At 48.9% G+C, this 22,603-nt stretch overlaps 1 protein-coding gene and 2 non-coding genes across 4 annotated transcripts; all 3 read left to right on the forward strand.

The window, feature by feature from the left end:
* The first annotated feature begins 1,482 nt into the window (after positions 1-1,482).
* Positions 1,483-20,501, forward strand: KANSL2 (KAT8 regulatory NSL complex subunit 2). 2 transcript variants are annotated; one of them, XM_075902016.1, is made up of 10 exons: positions 1,483-1,614; positions 2,851-3,103; positions 3,877-4,055; positions 7,619-7,733; positions 8,314-8,481; positions 10,945-11,107; positions 12,001-12,097; positions 15,236-15,489; positions 18,164-18,403; positions 19,560-20,501. In XM_075902016.1, the coding sequence occupies exons 2-10, from the start codon at positions 2,853-2,855 to the stop codon at positions 19,692-19,694; spliced, it is 1,602 nt and encodes a 533-aa protein (XP_075758131.1). In that variant the 5' UTR covers positions 1,483-1,614; positions 2,851-2,852; the 3' UTR covers positions 19,695-20,501. The 2 variants fall into 2 exon arrangements, with proteins under 2 accessions (XP_075758131.1, XP_075758132.1); XM_075902017.1 differs by lacking the exons at positions 1,483-1,614; positions 18,164-18,403.
* Positions 12,185-12,320, forward strand: LOC112547139 (small nucleolar RNA SNORA2/SNORA34 family). Its single transcript, XR_003090886.1, has one exon. It is a non-coding gene; the product is annotated as a small nucleolar RNA SNORA2/SNORA34 family (small nucleolar RNA).
* LOC112547140 (small nucleolar RNA SNORA2/SNORA34 family) lies at positions 19,220-19,356 on the forward strand. The gene has a single exon (XR_003090887.2). It is a non-coding gene; the product is annotated as a small nucleolar RNA SNORA2/SNORA34 family (small nucleolar RNA).
* Positions 20,502-22,603: the final 2,102 nt, after the last annotated feature.

Consider the following 22,603-nt stretch of genomic DNA (forward strand, 5'->3'; position numbering starts at 1 on the left):
GAACTGGTTGGAAGGGGAGCGTTACTGCAAGAGCAACTGGGAAGCAGCATAGCAGCTAAACTTGCTCTATGATGGTCCATCTAGCCAGCATCCTGTCTTCTGACAGTGGACAGTGTTCATTCCAGAGGGAATAAACTGGTCACCCATTCCTAGCTTCTGACAAACAGAAACTAGGGACACCACCCCTGCTCGTCTTGGCTAATAGCCATGGACCTAACCTCCACTTTTTTTTTCTTTTTTTTTTTGGCCTTCACAGCATCCTCAGGCAAGGAGTTCCACAGGCTGACTGTGTTATGTGAAGTGCTTCCTTTGGCTTGTGTTAAACCTGCTACCGGTTTGTCCTTCCAGCCCTGAGTTTAGGCTAGGCAGATCACTGTGGGCAGCAGCAGAATTGAGGCCTAGAGACAGACAGATGCACCCAGAGCCAGGAACTGGATCTGACTTGGCCAAGTCCAGCCTCATTTTCTCTTCCTCTTCAAGAATTACTGTGGCTGTGTCTAGACTGGCCAGTTTTTCTGGAAAATCAGCCGCTTTTCCGGAAAACCTTGCTAGCTGTCTACACTGGCTGCTTGAATTTCCGCAAAAGCACTGACTTCCTACTGTAAGAAATCAGTGCTTCTTGTGGAAATACTATTCTGCTCCCGTTCAGGCAAAAGTCCCTTTTGCTCAAAGCTTTTGCACAAAAAGCTCACACAGCTCAGATTTGTTTTCCGCAAAAAAGCCCCGATCGCGAAAATGGCGATAGGGGCTTTTTTGCGGAAAAGCGTGTCTAGATTGGCACGGACGCTTTTCCGCAAAAAGGGCTTTTGCGGAAAAGCGTCCGTGCCAATCTAGATGCTCTGTTCCGAAAATGCTTTAACGGAAAACTTTTCCGTTAAAAGCATTTCCGGAAAATCATGCCGCTCTAGACGCAGCCTGTGTGTTTAGTGAATGAAAGAGCTCTGGATGCCCAGCTTGGGGACACCACATGCCCCAGGCAGGGGGGGCTGGGCTGTTTCATCACCAGTTTGCCTATGGGTGCTTTTGGGGAGGGGTAATGCCGCAGGATTCCTCTGCTTCAAAATGCACCCCAACCTATAGCCCCATCCCTTCCCCCGCCAGCCCAGCCTCTCCACCTCCATAGCCATCCCCTCCCCACTCCTGACCTGCCCAGCTCTGCCTCCCTCTTCCTTCCCCTCCATAGCCATACCCTCCTGATCAGCCCAGCCCCATCTTCTGCCCTTTGCTTCCTGCCCTACTTCCCCACCACCATCCCCTCCCCTTCCTGCCCCCCCAGCCCAGCCTCTCCTGCCCCGCCCTCCCAACAGTAGTCCTACCCCATGGTCCATACCCCCTCCTCTCTCTCCCCCTGCATTACCCACACCCTCCAGCCCTTCCCCCACTCCTCCCCCTCCCCTCCCCTCCCCTCCCCTCCAGCCCTTCCCCCACTCCTCAGAAGCCTGCTCTCCCCGCCCCCCCTCCCGTCCCTGCAGGGGGCTGGCCTCGGCTCCCGGACTGATGGGTCTCTCCTCCAATGGCCGCGACGGGGCGGCCTCCTTCCCGTTCCTGGATTGGTGGCGAGTCTGGCCAATGGTGCGGCGGGGGCGGGCGCCAGTCGGTCTAGGCGCGGGCGAGGTAAGATGGCGGCGGTGTTTCCTTGCTAGGCCGATGGCGCGGCCCCCCCCCCAGGCAAAATGGCGGCGCTGAGGGGGGAACCTGCGGGGAGTTAGGGGGACCAGCCCGTAGGAGGCAGGGGGCAGAGCCTGGGGGCGGCCTGTGTTCGGGACCGCCTGTGGGGGTGGGGGGAGTCAGAAGCAGCTGGGGGTCAGCCTGTGGGGGGGGAGGGGAGAGCGGCTTGGGGGTCAGCCTGTGGGGGGGGGAGGGGAGAGCGGCTTGGGGGTCAGCCTGTGGGGGGGGAGGGGAGAGCCGCTTGGGGGTCAGCCTGTGGGGGGAGGGGAGAGCGGCTTGGGGGTCAGCTTGTGGGGGGGAGGGGAGGGGAGAGCGGCTTGGGGGTCAGCCTGTGGGGGGGGGAGGGGAGGGGAGAGCGGCTTGGGGGTCAGCCTGTGGGGGAAGCCCATGAGGGGGGCTGGGGAAAGTTGGGGGGGAACCATCCTGTGAGGTCTGCGGTCCAGGGAAGCAGCTGGGGGGGGGGGTCTGCCTCCCCCAGGGCATGTTTCAGATTCACATTCCCAAGTGGGGTTGGAAGCTCTTCAGGGCAGGGACACAGCACAGAGCCCGTGACTCTGGCTGGGGCCTCCCCTTCCTTTCCCGACACCTGTCAGGGCCTTAGGGTGGGGGTGGGATTGTGGCCCCTGAGCCCACGGCAGAATGTGGTGGGTGAGTCTTGGCAAAGGGGTGTCCTAGTTCTCTGTGGCAGGGGTGGGATGCAGGTGACTCTCACCCTGGAAGGGGCTATCTGGAGAACAGACCCTCCCCTTCCATGTTTTTCCTCCTTGCTGAGGAGACAGTCATGGCACAAAAAATGTGCCTGGGTCTGAATGGCAAAGAGTCTGAGTTGGGCCTCTCCCCATCCTCTTCTGTTTTGGGACCTCCACTGCCAGACAGCACAATGTGAATGCAGGGGACGGAAGTGGCAAAGTGACCAGAGATGCCATGAAGCTCCCACCTCCCAATGAAGAGCAGAATAAACCAAGACTGTAGGAAGGATTCCCTCGTCCTATTCTGTCTTGTAGTACTGAGGTGTCTTATTTTGTGCCAGGACACTGTCTGTATAGCACAGGGATTTATACCAACACTTTGACAAATTATTTGGTCCCTTTGATGATGATAACAGAGGCTGATCAGTTGTACTAGCTTGTGGGGTTTGCTCTAGATATAACAATTATCTGTACGTGTCTGTTGCATGTGTAGGCATGAACAGAATCCGGATCCACGTCTTGCCATCAAGTCGGGGGCGTGTTACCCCTGTGCCAAGGCCCCAGGAACCCTTGCCTTGTGCCTTCACACACCGTCAGTGTTCCCAGCCTCGGCTGGAAGGGCAAGAATTCTGCATTAAGCACATCCTAGAAGACCGGAATGCTCCCTTCAAACAGTGCAGCTATGTCTCAACTAAGAATGGGAAGAGGTGTCCAAATGCTGCTCCCAAAACTGAGAAGAAGGACGGGTAGGTGCTGGTAGAATTAAAGTGGCTTGGCAGGAATATCTTGTCATGCGAAGTATCAATCCCATGGCTAAGGCACAATACAAGGAGCCAGGAGTTTTAGTTTTAGTCCTAGTTAGGCTGCTTTCTCATTGTGGGACCTTGAACAAGTCAGTCTGTCTTTAGCCATCTGCAAAGTGGGAGTAATTATCTGATAGAGGAATTAAAAGTTCATTAATGCTTATAAAGTGCTTTGAGATCCTTGGGTGAAAGGGGCTGGAGAATTGTGTAATGTTTGTTTCCTGGTGCTGGCATCACTGCAGATTTTTATCTTCAACAGTCATAGTGTCAGTTTGGAAATAAGTACGCCCTCTGAGATCACAAATATTTGAATCCCCGGAATTTTGAGTGGAGTCCTTGTGAGGTAAAGATGTTCAGCCCTATGCACGTGGGTCATTAAAAATCCTAGTATCAGTTTTTTGTAAGAGGGAGGGCTTGACCTCGTCCCCTCATCTTACTGCTAGGCCATGTGGCTGCCACCTTCATGGCAGAGGTAACTGCATTTCAGTGGTTGTGCGTGTGGTTTGTCAATCATATATTCTTTAATATATTAGGAACTATACAAATGACTGTCAGAGTTGCTTGAATTTATCATTGTGTTGGAGGAAAGAAGTGGAGATGACTCCTTTTCTAAGCCAAGTGCCAGTGAATACTTTTCACTATATTGCTGTGTTTGCCTTGCTGATTGGAAGCTATGAATTCTGCGAGCCATACAACATTTTGTTTTGTCCCCGCAGGGTATCATTCTGTGCTGAACATACCCGCAGAAATGTGCTGGCACATCAAGCCCAGCTGAAGAAATCCAGCCCTGGACCTATGGGCGAGACTCTTCTTTGCCAACTTAGCACTTATGCAAAGACGGAGCCGGGCTCCCAGACAGCAGAAAGCAGCCGCAGTGAAGCTAGTCGAATCCTAGGTAAGAGTTTCGAATGAAACAGATGAGAATAAATGAATTTGGGGGAAGCTGCGCTCTCTGGGGCTAAAATACAAGAGGAACCAATAACACAGTCACCCAATTAAGAGGAAAAGGAACAATCCCAAGGGATCTGTGGTAAAAAACCATTGTGTCTTAAGATAGACTGTGCTTACTGGTCTCATCACTGGACCCTAAGTCAGGATCTCCTGGTGTTACCCTAGTTAAGCTACGCCTTTCTGGGCTTAGGTTTTCCCCTCCTGTAAAACATGGGACAATGCATCCAAATGAATTTGTGAAATTTAATTAGTAAACATCTGTTCAAGTGCTCCTCTTACTATCCTATCTGAAGAATACCCTTACTACTTCAGCTTGCAGGTTCTGTGCCCTATACAGTGGCTCTCAACCGTTCCAGAGTACCATATCCCTTGCAGGAGTCCGATTTGTTTTGTGTACCCCCAGGCTTCACCTCATTTAAACTTACTTGCTTACAAAATCAGACACTATTACTGAAATAACGCTATTACTGAAAAATTGCTTGCTTTTTCATTTTTACCCTGTAATTATAAAATAAATTGGAATATAAATATTGTACTTACATTTCAGAGTATGGTATAAAGAGTAGTATAAGCAAGTCATTATCAATATGAAATTTTAGTTTGTACTGACTAGTGTTGTAATAGTGTATCATAGAATACTAGGACTGGAAGGGACCTCGTGAGGTCGAGTCCAGTCCCCTGCCCTAATGGCAGGACCAAATACTGTCTAGACCATCCCTGATAGACATTTATCTAACCTACTCTTAAATATCTCCAGAGATGGGGATTCCATAACCTCCCTGGGCAATTTATTCCAGTGTTTGACCACCCTGACAGATAGGAACTTTTTTCTAATGTCCAACCTAAACCTCCCTTGCTGCAGTTTAAGCCCATTGCTTCTTGTTCTATCCTTAGAGGCCAAGATGAACAAGTTTTCTCCCTCCTCCTTATGACACCCTTTTAGATATCTGAAAACTGCTATCATGTCCCCCCTCAATCTTCTCTTTTCTAAACTTAAACAAACCCAATTCCTTCAGCCTTCCCTCTTAGGTCATGTTCTCTAGACCTTTAATCGTTCTCGTTGCTCTTCTCTGGACCCTCTCCAATTTTTCCACATCTTTCTTGAAATGCGGTGCCCAGAACTGGACACAATACTCCAATTGAGGCCTAACCCCAGCGCAGAGTAGAATGGAAGAATGACTTCTCGTGTCTTGCTCACAACACACCTGTTAATACATCCCAGAAACATGTTTGCTTTCTTTGCAACAGCATCACACTGCTGACTCATATTTAACTTGTGGTCCACTATAACCCCTAGATCCCTTTCTGCCGTACTCCTTCCCAGACCGTCGCTTCCTATTCTGTATGTGTGAAACTGATTGTTCCTTCCTAAGTGGAGCACTTTGCATTTGTCTTTATTAAACTTCATCCTATTTATCTCAGACCATTTCTCCAATTTGTCCAGGTCATTTTGAATTATGACCCTATCCTCCAGATTAATCGCAATCCCTCCCAGTTTGGTATCATCTGCAAACTTAATAAGTGTACTTTCTATACCAATATCTAAATTGTTGATGAAGATATTGAACAGAGCCGGTCCCAAAACAGACCCCTGCGGAACCCCACTTGTTATGCCTTTCCAGCAGGATTGTGAACCATTAATAACTACTCTCTGAGTATGGTTATCCAGCCAGTTATGCACCCACCTTATAGTAGCCCCATCTAAGTTGTATTTACCTAGTTTATTGATAAGAGTATCATGCAAGACCGTATCAAACGCCTTACTAAAGTCTAGGTATACCACATCCACCGCTTCTCCCTTATCCACAAGACTCGTTATCATATCAAAGAAAGCTATCAGATTGGTTTGACATGATTTGTTCTTTACAAATCCATGCTGGCTGTTCCCTATCACCTTGCCACCTTCCAAGTGTTTACAGATGATTTCCTTAATTACTTGCTCCGTTATCTTCCCTGGCACAGAAGTTAAACTAACTGGTCTCTAGTTTCCTGGGTTCTTATTTCCCTTTTTATAGATGGGCACTATATTTGCCCTTTTCCAGTCCTCTGGAATCTCTCCTGTCTCCCATGATTTTCCAAAGATGATAACTAGAGGCTCAGATACCTCTTCTATCAGATCCTTGAGTATTCTAGGATGCATTTCATCAGGCCCTGGTGACTTGCAGGCATCTAACTTTTCTAGGTGATTTTTAACTTGTTCTTTTTTTATTTTACCTTCTAAAATTACCCCCTTTTGACTAGCATTCACTATGTTAGGCATTCCTGCAGACTTCTCGGTAAAGACCGAAACAAAGAAGTCATTGAGCATCTCTGCCATTTCCAAGTTTCCTGTTACTGTTTCTCCCTCTTCACTAACCAGTGGGCCTACCTACCCTCTCCTTGGTCTACCTATTGCTTCTAATGTATTTATAAAACGTCTTCTTGTTTCCCTTTATTCCCGTAACCAGTTTGAGCTCATTCTGTGCCTTTGCCTTTGTAATCTTGCCCCTGCATTCCTGTGCTGTTTGTCTATATTCATCCTTTGTAATTTGTCCTACTTTCAGTTTTTTATATCGATTAACCGATAAGCAAAAGCTTATAGGTTAATGCTATAGACTACACACATTCTCCTCCTCCCCCCTCAGCTCCAGTAAGTTTTTTAGCAGGCTGGCCAGCAGTCCAGCTCAGTCCTGGCTTGAGCTGGGTCCAGGACCTACACTCGCTGTGGCTCTGCATTTAAAGTGTATTAAGAGCCAGGTGGGCAGGCAGCCTGGTTCGGGTTCATGCCAGGTTGGGAGCTCAGCCCCATTCCTGGACAGGGGCTGCTACTACCCTGTGCTGCTGCCTCTGTATCAGAGGCAGCAGCATGGGGCGACAGGCAGCCGGTCCACGAGGAGCGCTGATTTAAAATTGACTCCCCTTGTGGAATAGCTCCCACCTGGCACCCCACGCTGCTGCTTCTGATACACTAACTTCCAGCCCCACCCCCGGGGACTATAGAATAGTCGACTAACCAATAAGAATTCATGAGGTTAATCGACTAGTCCGTTAACCGATATTTAACATCCCTAGTACTGACTTTGCTAGTGCTTTTTATGTAGCCTGTTGTGAAACCAGGCAAATATCTGGATGAGTTGATTTACATCCTGAAGGACCTTTGCATATCCCTGATGAAGACCTCTGCCCTAATAAATGGACACAACTAGGTGCAGGAGATGCAGTTTCTGTCCTGCAGGGACAGTTTAGCAGGGAGCAGGCGGGCAGTTTTTGGTTTTCGTGGTAGCAGAGATAGGAGCTCTGTATTTTGACAGTTCAGATTAACTGGAGACTTTCCCATGCAAACTCTGGAGCTTAACCAGGCTGTTTTCTGTTTGGGAATTGGGATGTCTATGATGTGACCTGTTTGTCTCTTGAAGAGTTTGGTTGTCTCCTCCTCTGCTGCCCGACTGTTGGTTGTGCTGTGCTTGAGTAACAGCTTTCTGGAAGCGGGGCTGATGGCCTGTTCGTAATGGGCTTCTTTCCTTTTAGATGAGGACAGCTGGAGCGATGGAGAACAAGAACCTGTGACAGTGGATCAAACGTGGCGAGGGGACCCTGATAGTGAAGCTGAAAGCATTGACAGCGATCAGGAGGATCCTCTGAAGTAAGACCCATGGGGAATGCTTGTTAGTTGTATAGGATGGGGAGCTTGCTGCTACATTTAGATCCTTAAGTGACAGTTCTAGGAAGAGAAACAGCATCTTCAATAATGTTACAGCTAAACATTGCAAATGGTGTTTCTTGTCAGTGACCCCACGTGCTGATCTCCAAATAGGGTCAGGAATAAAATTCCTTCTGTGAGGTGTAGTTGAAAAGAAGCTGTTATTTCACAAAAAAGGCATCTAGTTTTAGCCTTTCTCAGAGAGTGGGTGCAGGGCTAGGTGGTCCTTAGTGGTCTGTTGTCCTCTGACCTTCTTTGAAGTCTGTGACGTCAATGCCATGCTCAGTATTCTGGAGGATGCAGAATAAAATCCTGCATTGCTCCAGTGTGACCAGATCAATCTTGTATATCTCTAGAATGTAACCACCTCCGCTCCCTGTCTGTAGATTCCTACGCACTGGGTTAGCTTGTAGATCTCACTTCTTGGTTAGATCGCTTCACTATCACAGGTGTGCTACTCTAGGCTACCTCTTGTGCTATTTCAAGGCTATTGGCAAGTGTTCTTAAAGCTCATGTTTTACAGACACGCTGGTGTGTACACAGCTGAGGAGGTGGCCTTGATCATGCGTGAGAAGCTGATCCGTTTGCAGTCATTGTACATAGACCAATTCAAACGACTCCAGCACCTCCTGAAAGAGAAGAAACGTCGATACTTGCACAGCCGCAAAGGAGAGCATGAAGCCATAGGCAAGTACTGGTCCAGAAAACTATAAGTCTGTATTCCTCTGGCCACAGGACACGGTACATGTATAATCCATACACTGACCTTTATTTCTTATGGGTGATTTCAGTTCTTCAGTGTATTAGTGTTGTCTGGTGGGCCTAGTGCTTGAAGATTGGTCTCATGGTGGGCATGAAAGTTGTCTGATTTCCTTGCTCTTTAACATTTGCAGTACTGTGAGGAGACAAGCCTGCAGAACCTGAACTCAGAGAGAAATTATTTTCTGTATGGGATTTCCTGGTTTGTTTTTTAATAAAATGTTAGGGTGTGCAAGTCTTTGTCTACACGAGAAAAGAATTCTGGCTGTATTGGCAAGTCTTCCTCATGTGTATGCAGTTTGTACAATAATGGTTTGATAGGTAAAATAAGCTATGCCAGTCAAAGATCTTCATGCTGGTATAACTGTTTACACTGCGGTTTAGGCCAGAATAGAAATGTTGCCAAAAATCATGCCCCAAATTTACATGCTGTATTGCAAAAGCTTCTCTTGTAGATTTGGCCTTGGTGTGGGGACTGAGGACTGGCAGAATGGCCTCCATCAGCAGAGAAAGCTTTAACCAATGCTGCAGCTTCCTCCGTCCGTGTTAGAAAGCCTTTCCTATGAATCCGGGGGAACCTCAATCCTTAGATGCTCCAAGCACAGGAAAAAAGGGGAGTGAGCATTAGTTAAAGCTTTCTCCATTGGGAAGATGATGTGTTAAATGTATGAGACAATTATTTCCTTGACTAGCGCCAGTCTCATTCCATCTTTATCCTCTGCTCCTTACGTTCCAGGCAGAAGGCACGCTCCAGTGCATGCACCCCTAAGTCCATGCCATGGCCTTATCTTTTCCTGGCAGACTTCTTCCAAACTTTGTTCAATTTCCCATGTATACACGGTCATACTTGTATAAAATACGTACAAAATTCATATGGATACAATTTTCATGCTTATCATTTACAAAAAGAAAATGGGAGAAGCAGAGGTGGCCATGGGGCATCCCAAGGTCTGCGGGAGAGGCACTGGCCTTCTGCTAACTTCCTGAGGTCTAGAAGATGATCTTGGGAGGCGGGTGTTTGCTTATAGTGCAGCTAGTGAAATGTTGCATCATGTAGCCAGATGTGCTGTAGAACCGCATGAAGAATACATTCAGTCTCATATATTTGCGAAAGTTTGTCTGTTCAAGAACTGCTCCTAAATGGTCAGAGCTAAGACCACAACATTTAATATACAGCTTCCTCTTATCATAGCTTAAAGCGAGGCAAGGGTTTGGTTATGCCAGGAAAATGGGATGTACCCAGAATGGGATGGATTGTTCCTCTCTCCTGTCATACAGAGAAAGAGACAGAATCACCAGGCAGGTGAAAGGGGCTGACTGAGGGCATTTCCCCCTCCCTCCCCATCCAGGACTGACCTAGCCCCGAACCTCCCACCCCCAGGTACCCTTTAAGGAGTGCCGGGGGCTGAAGCTTCCCCCCTCCACCCATCCCTGTTCCTACAGGGACATTGCTGGCTATTCCCCTTTGTCAGAGAGTGAAAGGAAGATGCAGAGTTTCCTGCATTCCTCGCTCTGGCTGGGGAGCGCAGGGGGCAGATGAACATGAACCTGTTCAGCCTGGGGACATGCACCGCTTCCCCGGCTGTGCCCCCTGGAGCTGCAGAGCCCATGGAGAGGCACTTCTCGCTTGGCCTCAAGCTGCTGCAGTGAGAGAGGGCTGAGGTAGTCCTCTCTCCCTGGGGAAGCCTGCATACTGAATCCCTCAGCCCCCATCCTGAAGCAATGATTTAAATGAATTGACTTGAGCAACGCTGGATGAATCTTCTAGTATTTTATAAAACATTTTATAAACCGATAACTTGATGGGAAAAGTCCCAGACAAACATTCAGGTAAATGCAAAGTTATGAACACTAACAGCACAACATTTGCACATAAATAAACTTTTAAAATAGCTCATGGAGTCAACTTTGGAATAATCTATAAAACAAGTCAAATTGTAATTCTAATTGTGGGAATTCCTATGCTAGAGTCCGAATACCAGTTTGACCCATCGGCAGTTTCCAGAAGGGAGGAGTCCTTTAAAAATGCTTACAGACTGCCTGATGTACCTAGAGATTCCTTTTGTGCTCCTTGCAGTAATAGGACGAGCTTACTGGAGGCTGCACTGTGCTGGTCAGATATTACCTACAGGCTTATTTCCTGCCCTAACTGCAGAACTAACCACCACCTGAATGTGGAGCTGTTCAGTACCACCCTAAGCAAGGAGTCAGCAGTTGAAGGCCCTCCATGGCTAGCTAAATGATCTGGCTCCCTGCATAGGAAATGGATCCCCGGTCTCATTCAGTAGTGAACGACGGAGTCCTTGCTACACAGAGGAGTGTTTAAGCTGATGCTGCTGTGGTTTGGGCAATGTTGTTTCAGGCCAGTTACCTTCTCTCTGTGTCTCCCAGGGAGCAGCCTTCTGACAGGCCCAGAGGGGCTTCTGGCCAAGGAGCGTGAGAACCTGAAGCGACTGAAGTGTCTCCGGCGTTATCGGCAGCGCTACGGCGTGGAGGCTCTCCTGCACCGCCAGCTGAAGGAACGTCGGATGTTGGCAACCGAGGGTGCGGCCCAACAGGTACTTCGTGCTGTCGACACAAGCAGGGAATTAAATCTCAGGCCTGTGTGAGTTTCAGATTCACTTAGCTCCCAGGTTTCCTCTCCCTCCCCTTCTCGTGGGGATCATTCCAGCAAGTTCCATGTGTTTCCAGTCCTACCAGATTTTCCATTGTAAAGCCCTGTCTCTAGGGATGTGTACGTCAGCCATAAATACTTACTCCTGGCAGATGCTTGCTTGATATATGGTACTTCAGCCATTGAGTGTGGAGTTCTGTGGAGCTGCTTCTATTAAAAGGACAGAAGCAGTTATTATGTAGGCCCAACATGCCGATCTGGAGAATGTTTCCTTTTAAAGAAAGGGGTGGAGAGCAAGAGACTAATAGGAGTAGAGATACGTTTTCATCATTTGTCATTCAATGGAAATTCTTTTTTTGGTGGAGCAGGGAGAGTTAAGCATTGGGCACCCAAATGTTGCCACCTTGTGTTGTGCAGAAGAAACCAAAATTGAAATTTGACTGAAGCAGTTGTTTCTGTACCACTGTTTGAGAGAGAGCCTGCCACCTAAATGTTAGCATGAAATTAGAGGAAAAGAATGGGACTGATTTTAAACTTCTTTGGGCCTTTCCATAATGACACCTCTCTCCCCCCAAAAAAAGCAATCTGAGAAGGGCATGCTGGTTTCCAACTCTCAGGTTGAGAATCTGCTGTAAGGCAAGAAATTTCAGTACATGCTTAGAAATTGCCAGCTGCCTCCGCATTTGAATTCTTTCTGACAACCATGTCAACACAAAGCTTATATCCTGCTCTGCTAGCTGAGTGTATAAGTCCCATCAAGTGGCAGGTCTCTCTTCAGTCAGCAGCGGGGTGGTCCTTCTGCGTGGCTCTAACCTGTTCTCTTGGGCTTCTTCGCAGGCACACACTACTCGTTCCAGCCAGCGGTGCTTGGCCTTTGTCGATGACATTCGATGTTCCAGTCAGTCTCTCCCGATGACCAGACACTGCCTCACGCGTATCCTTTTATCCTCCCAGCTGTAGAGACTCTACTCCAGCAGCATGATGGATACCGGGGTGACTGCTGTTTTGATCCTTGTTTCTGTTGGCCCTGAATGAAGGCCATTGGCTTGCTGTAGCTATTGGTTTCAAGCAGGAGCCCAAAGAAATGCCTTCCTGTGGTCTGTTGGCTGTTCTAGTGTCTCTAAAGGGAACAGCCAATTCAGTGAGAAGCAACAAGCGAAGTATAGGTTACAAGGCAGCTACAGGCTAACTTCCATCTGTGTTACACTAAGATGGAAGTAACTTGCTCTTAAATGCATATAATGTAATCCTTGAAGAATCCGGGCTGTAGATCAGGGGTGGGGAATTGCAGGCCTGGGGGCTGGATGAAGGCTGGATCTAGCCCCTGAGACTTAAGCCCTCCCCCACCCAGCGTTGGGGAGCCCATGCTGGTGCCCCAGCACACAAAATCTACCAGGCTGGGGCCCCTTAGGCTCTGGTGTGCAAGGGGAGTGTGTTTCTCCTCAGTCGGGCCACAGAGAGGGATTTTTCCCCGCTTCTCACTTGTGTGTGTCCCCTGACTGATTTTTCTGTGGGTCAGTGGCTCCCAACCCAGTAAAGTTCCCCACCCCTGCTGTAGATACTGATAAACATCTAGATCAAGGAAGTATTGGGTGGAGCCTTTTGTGATTTAAGAATAAAGCTTAGTGCCACTAGGAATTGTCACAGGTCCCTAGATCTGCCCTATTTTATTTAGAGTCACTGAAGGGTACTACAGGACGTCCCTGCTGTAAGTCGCCCCGGTATATGTCCATTCTGCTCTGAAGTTGTTGACACTTGTAGGAATTGATGCATTATAAGTCCTCCCGTTCTCTGCTCTTAAGTCGCGCATCCCCCCACACACACACACACACGCAGTTTGTGCAAATTGAAGTCAGCCACAGAAAAAAATTCCCTGCTTTAAGTTGTTTCACTGCAAGTCCAAATTTTCTGGAATGTATCTTGGACTTTCAGCGAGGATGGCTTGTATTTATTTAGGTGCACTTCTGCACTGAACAGAGAGTCTCATACTGTCTCCATGGCATGTTTGTCAGTGATGTCAGAGCAAGTGTGCTTGGCTTGCAGAAAATAGTGGGCCAGCCCCCCGATTCTCACTGGATTCTTTCCAGCTCCTACATCCCCATAGTAATAAGCCATGTTCTGCCTCCAGTTACACACATCCAGCCCCTGTTGTCTGTAAGGGTTCACACTAGAGGTGGAATTTGGTGCTGCATTCAGACCTCAGTTTTAACAGTTGTTGATGTGATTCAAAGTAAATTCCATCTTCCTCTCCCAGAGTCAAGTTGTCTGAGTAAAGCTGGCAGCAGAGGAAATTATGAAGTTTAGTAACAAAACAAAGTCAGCAGACCTGAGTCCGAAAGCACACAGGGAACAGATGTGGGGCAGGAAATGGCCATTGTTTCTGCACAGTCCCTGTGCATGTAAAATAAAACTGGGTTAAATACCCTTAAATGGCTTAACCCAGGAGACATTTGCAGCTGGCTTGTTTAGCATAGTGCAGGCAATGAATGGATTGTATAAAACATGTCTTCTCTTATGTCTGATTCATGTCTCTTTACTGACACACATAAGATTTTACTTTGGCCAGACCTGCTGAGCTGATAGTTGTAGGAGAACCATCTGTAATCTATTCTGTTCCGTGCATTGTTGCTAGACTCCTCAGCTCTGTTTGATTTTCAGGAAACTAGATTGTTGGTGATACATGAAACAGACAGAACCCAGCTGGATTCTTCTGTTCCAGGTGTCATTGGTGAGTTTGATAAATCATGTTCTGACCTCTAAACTAAACACTTGAGCTGGAGTCACTGGGAGAGATGAAAATCTGGAGCCCTGCCCTGCTTTTTATACGGAGCCTATTTTCTGACAGTGTCCACCCTTGAGCATCTGATAAACCTAGACTCTTCTGGTGTAGGCTCAGTGCATATTCTCTTAGTTTGAATTACTAGCTTTTAAAATCTGTCCCAGAATCTTATTGGTGTATTAAGAGATTTCTTGGGGGGGGGGGGGGATTTTAAAAACAAAAATGAGTTAAAAGCTGTTTTGGTTCCTTTGCCTGCGTTGGAGTTCCCTGCTGGTTTGTGCTTTTACAATCACTCTGTTTTTAATATTTTTCTTGCAGTTGTTGCCTTGCATAAGAAGGGAAGTTATGCAAGTAACTCTGCACAAAGATCTAGTAACTAGTTATTTTTGTGTGCCTTTACTTTTTGTGGATGAGTCTGATTTGAGACACCTTAACTGAGCCTGATTTCTCCAAGCATGCTGAGCACCCAGTCTCTGAAAAAACAGTTAAGTGCCTAAGTCACTAGCCATTTGGGTTGGAGCACTGTCATTTGCAAAGTGAACAAATAGGGGGAAACTTTGCAAATTTTTCAGGTACAGTAATCTCAGGAGTTCTTTGTAACGGTAATTGGCCACAAGTTACTCATGAAATTTAAATTTGGCAGGAATGCTTTAAGTGGTCTTGAAACAGGAAATCAGTCTGTCGTCTTCAGCAGGGGATTGTTCTTCTTGTTTCGATAGTGAGCAAGTGGCAGTCTCCAGTGACTGTCTGCTGCTGGATAGCCTTAGAATTGGGCTGCATTGGAGCTCTGTTCTGTTTTGATGAAAAGCAGTAAATCCCATTTACGTTATTGTCAGGAATAATTTTTCCTCTGGGCACTTTTAGGTACAAAAGGGATGAAAATTCAGAACTAAATTCCTAGATTTGGAAAAAGCTGTGTGCGCATCGGTATAAATATTGAGCTCTGTTGCATATTAAATGTTAGAAGATTGTGCAGATACTTACAATTTATCTGCAGTCACACACTATATTGCTTTTCTAACATTGTCCATCTGAGGATTTGGGTGGAAGTGCTTTACAAGCACTTAGCTAAGCCTCACAGCCTCCTCTTCTTCCCACAAAGGCTACCAATGATATCCCCATTTTACAGCTGGGCCATGCACACTTGGACATGCTCACAGAGCAGTTCAGCACTAGATCCCTGGTCTCTTGAGTCTATGCTTTGGCTTCTGCTTTGTGTCCCAGGACGGACACCTTTTGGTAGCTGGTTTCTCTGCCAGACTCTGTATGTTCCCCTTGACTGCATCTTCTCAGATATTTGTCAGGATGCCAACCAGACTTTGTTTAAGCTGTGCCCAGGGTTAGAGGAAGTGCCCTGCAACAAGCCGGTTCCTGTAAGCCTTTCTGAGAATCCCTGCTGTCCGCTCCATCTCCAACTGCCGCCTCCCATGTATGTACCTGAGCAGGTGCTGGCTGTTCCTGAGGAGCTGGGCGCTGCCTCTACGGATCTGTACTTGAGCACTGCTGAGCTCCAGCCCACAGAGAGCTTACCCCTGGAGTTCAGCGACGTAAGTTGGAGCAGCCGTGTGGTATGCTGTAGTGCGGTGTGCAGGCGTGATCTCCAGCACTGCCAGTGAATAGAGAGGAGCATAGCTGTCACTGTGTATGCTAAAGGCATGGTAAAATCTCAGGAGGTGCGGGGGGTTAAGGAGATATAAAGCTACAGATCCCATTGCCTTTGCAAAGCACGTTACCAGATGTCACTGAAAAGCCGTGGTCTGCATGACATTGGAGTGTCTGGGTAGCTAAGGCAGACCCCTTACCCTTAGAACAAGAACCCTGGGCAGGATCTCTAGTTTTGAGGGGATTCCTGAAAGGTTGGGACTCTCACCATAGTACCTAGTGTTGTGTTACCTCTGGTGGTGCTGCTCATGGGAGATGCAACAAGCAGGCACAGTGGTGTGAGCTGTGGCTAGAGATTAAGCATCACCCACCACTTGCCTAGGGTGATAAGGTAGCAAATATGAAAAATCGGGCCCAGAGGGGTACAATAGGCACCTATCTATGACAAAGCCCCCAGTATTGGGATAGTCCTGATAATATTGGGACATCTGGTCAACTTGCCCGTTGCTGGTATCTCTGTCGAGTCCTTGGTTTTGTTTCTAATCATTGAAGAAAAAGCCATCTTATGTGAGGAGTGAGAATTCAGAGGGTTTGGGAAATGTTTGTTTTGGTAGGTTTTAACCCGATTGCTCCTTTGGAACTGGTGGTCTATTTAAAGCTGTACTTAGGGGCTTTTTTTAAAAGCGGCTTTTTGTGTCCATCCCATAAAAGGACACACAAGGATTTTAATCCGTGGATTACAGACATGTCCTGCATGTGGGTTAAGCTGCTATCTTGAAAAATCATAATGAAATGTATTTAAAGAAAAATATTGCAGGTGCACTATCTTCTGAATGAGAAGCAGCCATGCTTTCTAAATTAGATATTGCCAAACTCCTGCACTCGTTATCCCGAAGCAGACTTTTAGAATCACTTAAAAATAGCCAAACAGGAATGCTGAGAGCGCCTTTTTAACCCTAGGGCCCCTAGAAGCCATTGCATTCACATAGGAGACGGTGCCACTGATCCAGCAACCTGAAAGCCCCAGTACTGAAGCTGCTCCTTAGGAATCTAGATCAACTGTGGAGATGCTTTTTCACAGACTTGCGTGAGCCTTGGGTCAGGGCGTCCATTTTCTTTGCCCCGGGGTTTAAATGTTCGCATGGTGGAAATGGCCTGCTGCTGTGTGTTTGTGGGAGGAATTTTCTCAGATCAGAAATGTGCTGGAGCTGGAGACGTGTCTGTTCTCATGGCCTGTGCAGGACATGAATGGTTGGTCAGACAGGAATTTGGGAGCTGTGTGAGCTGGGCATGACTACTGACTGGAAAGGAGCGGACAGGTTTGGCGTGTGTGACTTCTCCAGGCTGTTGGGTCTGTCTTGCTAGAGGTGCAAGTGATCCAGGACCTGGCGTTCCTCTGGCTGGAATTCCTTCTGCCATAGGGATCCATGAGGGAATCTCTCCATGCTCTTGCTTGAGGATTCAGAGCTTTGTCAGCATCTAGAGCCCCTCTGCGTTTTATCTAGCGTAAGGCAGACATTTCACCCTCCAAAGCCAAAGCAAATACCCTCCCTGAACAGCCTCTGACCAATCTCGTCTTCTCACGGCAACATTATCGGCAGCACATCCAGCAGACAGAGCAGCAGTGTATCTGCGAGCAGGGCAGGGTGGAGGAACAAAACAGAGGCGGCTGTGGCAAGGCTTTGCAATAGTGCCTGTCCAAGCACCCAGACAGGGCTCTGCTGGAATGTGCTAATTTGGGTGGGGCCCACCAGGCTCCTGAGAGATTGAAATGAGATCCTCTCTCATTTCCTACAATAACCTACTGCCCCCGCACGTTATTTGTGTGTGTTCGCCCTTTCCTGGTCATCCAGTTTCCAGGGCGATGGTAGGTCATGCAGAGCTACAGATCTCAGGGTCCTCAGACTTGTCTTCAGTGGAAGTTCAGCATTGCCACCCCGACTGAAAAGCTGCTAGGGCAAGGCAGATTTCTGTCCTGGCTCCAGCAGGCCGCACCCAACATACCAAACTCTTGGTTATCAGATAAGTGTGAAGCCCCAGACAGGCTGGTTTCTTTTTGCACTGGTGTGGTTTGAGAGAAGAGAGAAACTGATCTGATGGTGAGTCTGGATTTCCTGGTGTTCCAGTGCTTAGGACAGGGCTGAATTGTGTTGGTATGGGGCATTGAGGGGGAAGCTTACCCTACCACTGTCTTTGCTGCCCTGTGGTCACAGGATTTGGTCTTCATAGCCAACAGTCCTCACCTTCCACCCCTAAAGGCCCCTAATAATGTGGCCAATTTGGGAGGAAGATCTGGAGGAGCTGGAATGGGGTTGTCCCTGCATCCCCTGCCCCCCATGTGAAACTGGTTTCTAGCAGCCTGATGGACTTAGGAACTGCTTCAGATAGTATCAGGGGTTGCCTGATCTCTGCCAGCAAAGCTGCTCCCTTTGGATTCTCCAAGGACTTTCAGACTTGCTGATCCCCTACAGTGGCGTTCTGGGTGCCCAGCCCTTGCAAAATCAGGCCCATGGTCTTTGCTCTATGATATAAATGGGTAATATAGAGAGGGGGCCCAAATCTCGACTCTGTAGTCCACTGAGCCCCTTGAAGCCTGCTGGTGGATGTTTTCTCTTGCAGGATTTAGACGTGGTGGGAGATGGCATGCAGTGTCCCCCTTCCCCTCTGCTCTTTGACGCCTCCAGGGCCCTGGAAAATCAGTCCATCAAAGATGTTGCTGAGGCTGCTGTAAACATACTGGCCCATGAAGAACCTCCTCAGCCAGGCATCCCGCCCCAGGTGACCCAGCCGGACAGAGGGAGCTCTTCTGGCCATGCCATCATGGCAACCGCAGGGTCTCATGCAGAGCCACCTTCCCAGGTACAGAACTGAGGGAATGTGCCTGGGGCTTCCAGCCAGGAAGCCGTAGCCGTAAAGCTCCTGATCTGGGCAGTGTTTCATCTCCAGAGCTCCGTAGTGAGTTAGATCAAGGCACCCAGCAGGTTTCTCCCCTTTTACAAGCTGCTGGGGCAGCTCTCCTGTGCAGTTGCTCCATGCTGTTGCTCTCTTGTGGAAAGCCTTGGCCTCACGCAGCCCAGCCATACTCTGCCCTTGTGTGGATGATTGCCTGTTTCCAGCCATTAGCTGATTGCTTGCAAGGTCAGGAAGGAACATTTTCTCTGCATGCCTCCCGGCACAGCAAGCCAGTATGCTATTTGTGTGTGTGTTGCGGGGGGGGGGGGGGGGGAGACAGGATACATCTCTGTGAGGCATTGGGGTGTGGTCTACACTGGAGGCCTGGAACCAGGCCAGTGGCCTGAGCTGCAGGAAGTCCTGTTCTCATGTAGTGATTCCAAAGGCACATTTACTCCATTTCTATCCTGTCTCATTTCTACCCTGCTCCTAGGCCTCTCAACCCACCTTCCCCCTGTGGCACCTGGCTCAGACACCTAGCTTATCCAGGCAATTGCTATGGGGTTGGCCTTTTCTCTAGAGGTGGCCCCAGCCTTTTTCCCTTCCCTCAGATTACTGAGGAGGGCTGGATGCTGCTGTTTCAACAGCTAAAAGGACTCTCTGGAGGGTGGTAACTTTCCCCTTCTTTCAGAAGCTGAGAAGGCTGCTCCCAGCTTTTCCCAGCCTGGAGAGCCAGGGCCTACTCTTGGGATTTCCACTGGCAGTTCTGACGGGCACCAGCAGCAGGCTCTGAATCAAGGCCATTGGCTTGCAGTAGCCATTGGTTTCAAGCAGGAGCCCAGAGGAATACCTTCCCATGGTCTGTTGGCCGTTCCAGAGTCTCTTGAAGGGAACGGCCAATTCACTTGGAAGTAACAGTCTGCAAAGGAGGTCCCCCTCAGGCATGGGGCGGAGGTACAGGATTGGAATGGCTCTGGAGGTCCCATCCTACTCTGGCCCACAGCTGTTCTGGGTGCCGTATCTCACGGCTTCTCTACTGAATGTTGCTCACACATGTGGGAAATCCTGCTTGGAACCGGGAGCCAGGCCCTGGAATTGTGATTGTATTTTCTGTCTTTAACAGAGTCACCTGCAGACTGGGGTGGGCAGGCCTGGACCAGAGGAAGACAGGAAGCTAGCAAAAACTACAGCCTCTGCCCGGCCCCATGGAACACTGGCAGCAGCCAATGGGAATCCAGAACCAGCCTCCATCAGCTGATAAGATCTTGGATTGGGAACCGATACTTCTGAAATCTTTTTCTTGATTGCAGTCTTGACTGCCCTCAGATGGACCTGAGTGTGAAATACATGTGGTTGTTAGAATGTGGTAACGCGACACTTCACTGCACTTCTAACGTTGGTTCCCCTTTCCACTAGAGAATTGCCACCAGAGCAGTGGAACCGGGGAAGGGTGAAATGTCTGGCCAGAAGCTCATATGACAGGTTCCAGTTGGTTGCTCTCCTGTCAGACCCTCCCCCTCTCATTCAGTTCTGGTTCCTTTCGGCCAAGCCTGCCAAAAGCACAGCTCATTAGTGAGAGTGTCATTCCCAGTCAGGGGAGAAGAGACATAGAAGGGGCTCGCTGGCTCGTAGGATATGCGCTCGGCGAAGTTGTGATGTATCCATGGAGAGGGGTAAACGTGTCCCACTGAAAGAGATTTTCCAGGTAGAGACTGAACGTTCTGTGTAGTCAGCCTGTCAGGGATGCATGTGCTAGGCAGAGGGTTGGCTTGTTCACGCTGTAGCACCATGTACTAAAGCAAGAGGCTGTTCTAAATGTATCCAATTCTGGTGTGCAATGGCTGGCATTCCTCTGGCATTGTAAGCCTGAAATTCCACTCCTGAGCCTTGTGTTAGCTGATGTACCAGCCCCGTGGGGTGCTGAGCGTGTGTCAAACCATGTATAAATGTGCTGTACACATTTTCCAGTTTGTAACAGAACAGGAGAAATTCCCACCTCCGCCTTAAAAAAAAAAAAAAAAAAGCAACAAAAAATCCAGATAATAAAGAAATCAGAAGAAAATAATTGTCCGTGGTCCAGGGGGTTTGTCATCTCCTGCCTCTGCTGCCACCCAGTGCACTGAGATCCTCTTGTTCGAGGAGAGAGGTACTCTCACTTGTAACGCTGTCTGGAATTAGAGGCCTTGTTGAAATGTGGCTGGTGAGGAAGTTGATCCTTTGAGCATTAAGGAAAAGCACAACTCCCCTGCGCTCGGAGGCTGTGTATGTACGCCGGAGCATGAAGTCTTAAGAGCAGATGTGCCTGCAATCCAGGGCAGCTACCACTAGTCTAGGAGCCTGCTCCTTGGTTACATTCCGTGTGCATAAAAAATCTTGGGGGGTGGGGAATGAAGCACCCTCTGCCTGGAGAAGTTGCAGCTTTACCAGGGGTTTTCTTGGCCCCTGTGTAACTTGAGAGCGGCCAAACGAGAGAGACTGCAAGGGCATGTCATCCTGTGTCAGGACCGTGGGATGGGGGCCTCTGGGGAGAATGTGGAATGAAAACCATGTGGCCACAAACCTCCTGAGTCTTGCCATGTCCAGCAAAAATACATGTTCATGTTTCACTCCCTTATTTTCGGTCCCTCCTGCAAGGTTAAACTCCAAAACATTCGCTGCTACTATGTGGTTTGGTGAAAGCGGCGCCTGCGTAGCCCAGCTGCAGGGCAGGGGCTGCCAGTCTTTCCCATTACAAATCGACTATTTTTAGGGCTTCATAGCTCTGCACACAAGGCCTTGGCCTGGGAGCCAGGGCTGGAGTTTTCTGTGGTGTTTAACCACACAAGCAACTCTTCAGTTAGAGGAATGATAAGGTTCAGCCTCTTCCAGGATTTGATTTGTATTTATTGAATTGCTGCTTCTAGCAGTCCCAAAGCCCGGTGGCAGGCCGTCCCGTTCTGCTAACCATGCTTGACTGGGTTTTACAGCTTAGTATCTACGCTTGCCCGTTCCTGCAAACAGCCCAGCCATAGTGCAGCCCGGGTCCTGCCACTGGTGTCAAAGCCCCCAGTGATGTGAGAGAAAGCGGAAGTGAGCCCTGTGCAAAAGGACAAGGATGCTGCATGCAACCCAGACTCAGGCCTGCATCTTGCAAGCCTCTGGGGCAGGGCCTGCTTGGTGATGCATGCTCCACCCCTCGTTTCGGTGGGAGCAGTCCTGGCTCTGTCCGATCAGAAGGCTGGGGCTGGCTTGTTGCCCTGGTGGCGACGTGCAAAGGGAGCTTGACTTTCCCGAGGTTCAGGCATTTAAGCTTTGCCTCTCTTTTGGGGTTTTTCTTTTCCTCCTCTCTCCCTTCCCCTGCTGTGCTCACCCTGTGCCCAGTACTGAGCACAGATCTGGCAGCCCCCATCTGTTGTAATCACTCTGTGGATGTTGTTTTCTAACCTTTCCCAATGCTTGGGGGTAGGGATGTAAAATCCCAGTTAATCACTCTCTTTAACCAGTTAACTGATGCAACGGTGGGCAGAGCAGGAGTTGCTGGGGCAGAGCTAGTCCAGCTAGCCTGAAGCATCTGTAGCCCCACCCCTGCAGCAGATCCCCCCCCCAGGGGAAGCAGGGAGCTGCTCCAGCCTGCTGGGTAACCGTAACCTGGAAGCATTCACCCAGTAAAGATGCTTACTGGTTAACCATTCACATTCCGATGGGGAGGCAGGGGGAATCCATTTGCTTACTGTTGACATGATACTGTTCCTGGCCTTGCAAACGGACAAGGTACTTTGCTCCATGGGCCTGCCACAGCATTTCACTGGACCCCCCAGGAGTGGTGTGTTGGGAGGGAAGGTGCCTGAGGGTAGGATGTACAGAGGCGGGGAGTGGGGGCTGCTGGCCTGACACAATCCTACAGGGTGCCCAGCAACCCTTTGTGCTTTATGTCCCTGAGAGGGCACCAGCCACATGATGTTTATAGGCAGCTGCTGAATCTAGGTGACTCGGTTTCCCTGCGCAGGGAGCAAAGGAAGGATTTGACCTGTGGCTCAGAGCTGGGGCTGGCACCCAGGGGTCCTGATTCCTGCTCTGCACCCAGCCCAGTTCCACAGCTGTCCCTGCCCCTCATCAGCCAGGAGCTGTTAGAGAGAGCATGGAGTCCAGCAGGAGCGGGGCATGGTTGGTGGAGCAGGCTGTGGAAGG

The sequence above is a fragment of the Pelodiscus sinensis genome, chromosome 19 (assembly GCF_049634645.1).
Source record: "Pelodiscus sinensis isolate JC-2024 chromosome 19, ASM4963464v1, whole genome shotgun sequence".
Classification (NCBI taxonomy): Eukaryota; Metazoa; Chordata; order Testudines; family Trionychidae; genus Pelodiscus; species Pelodiscus sinensis.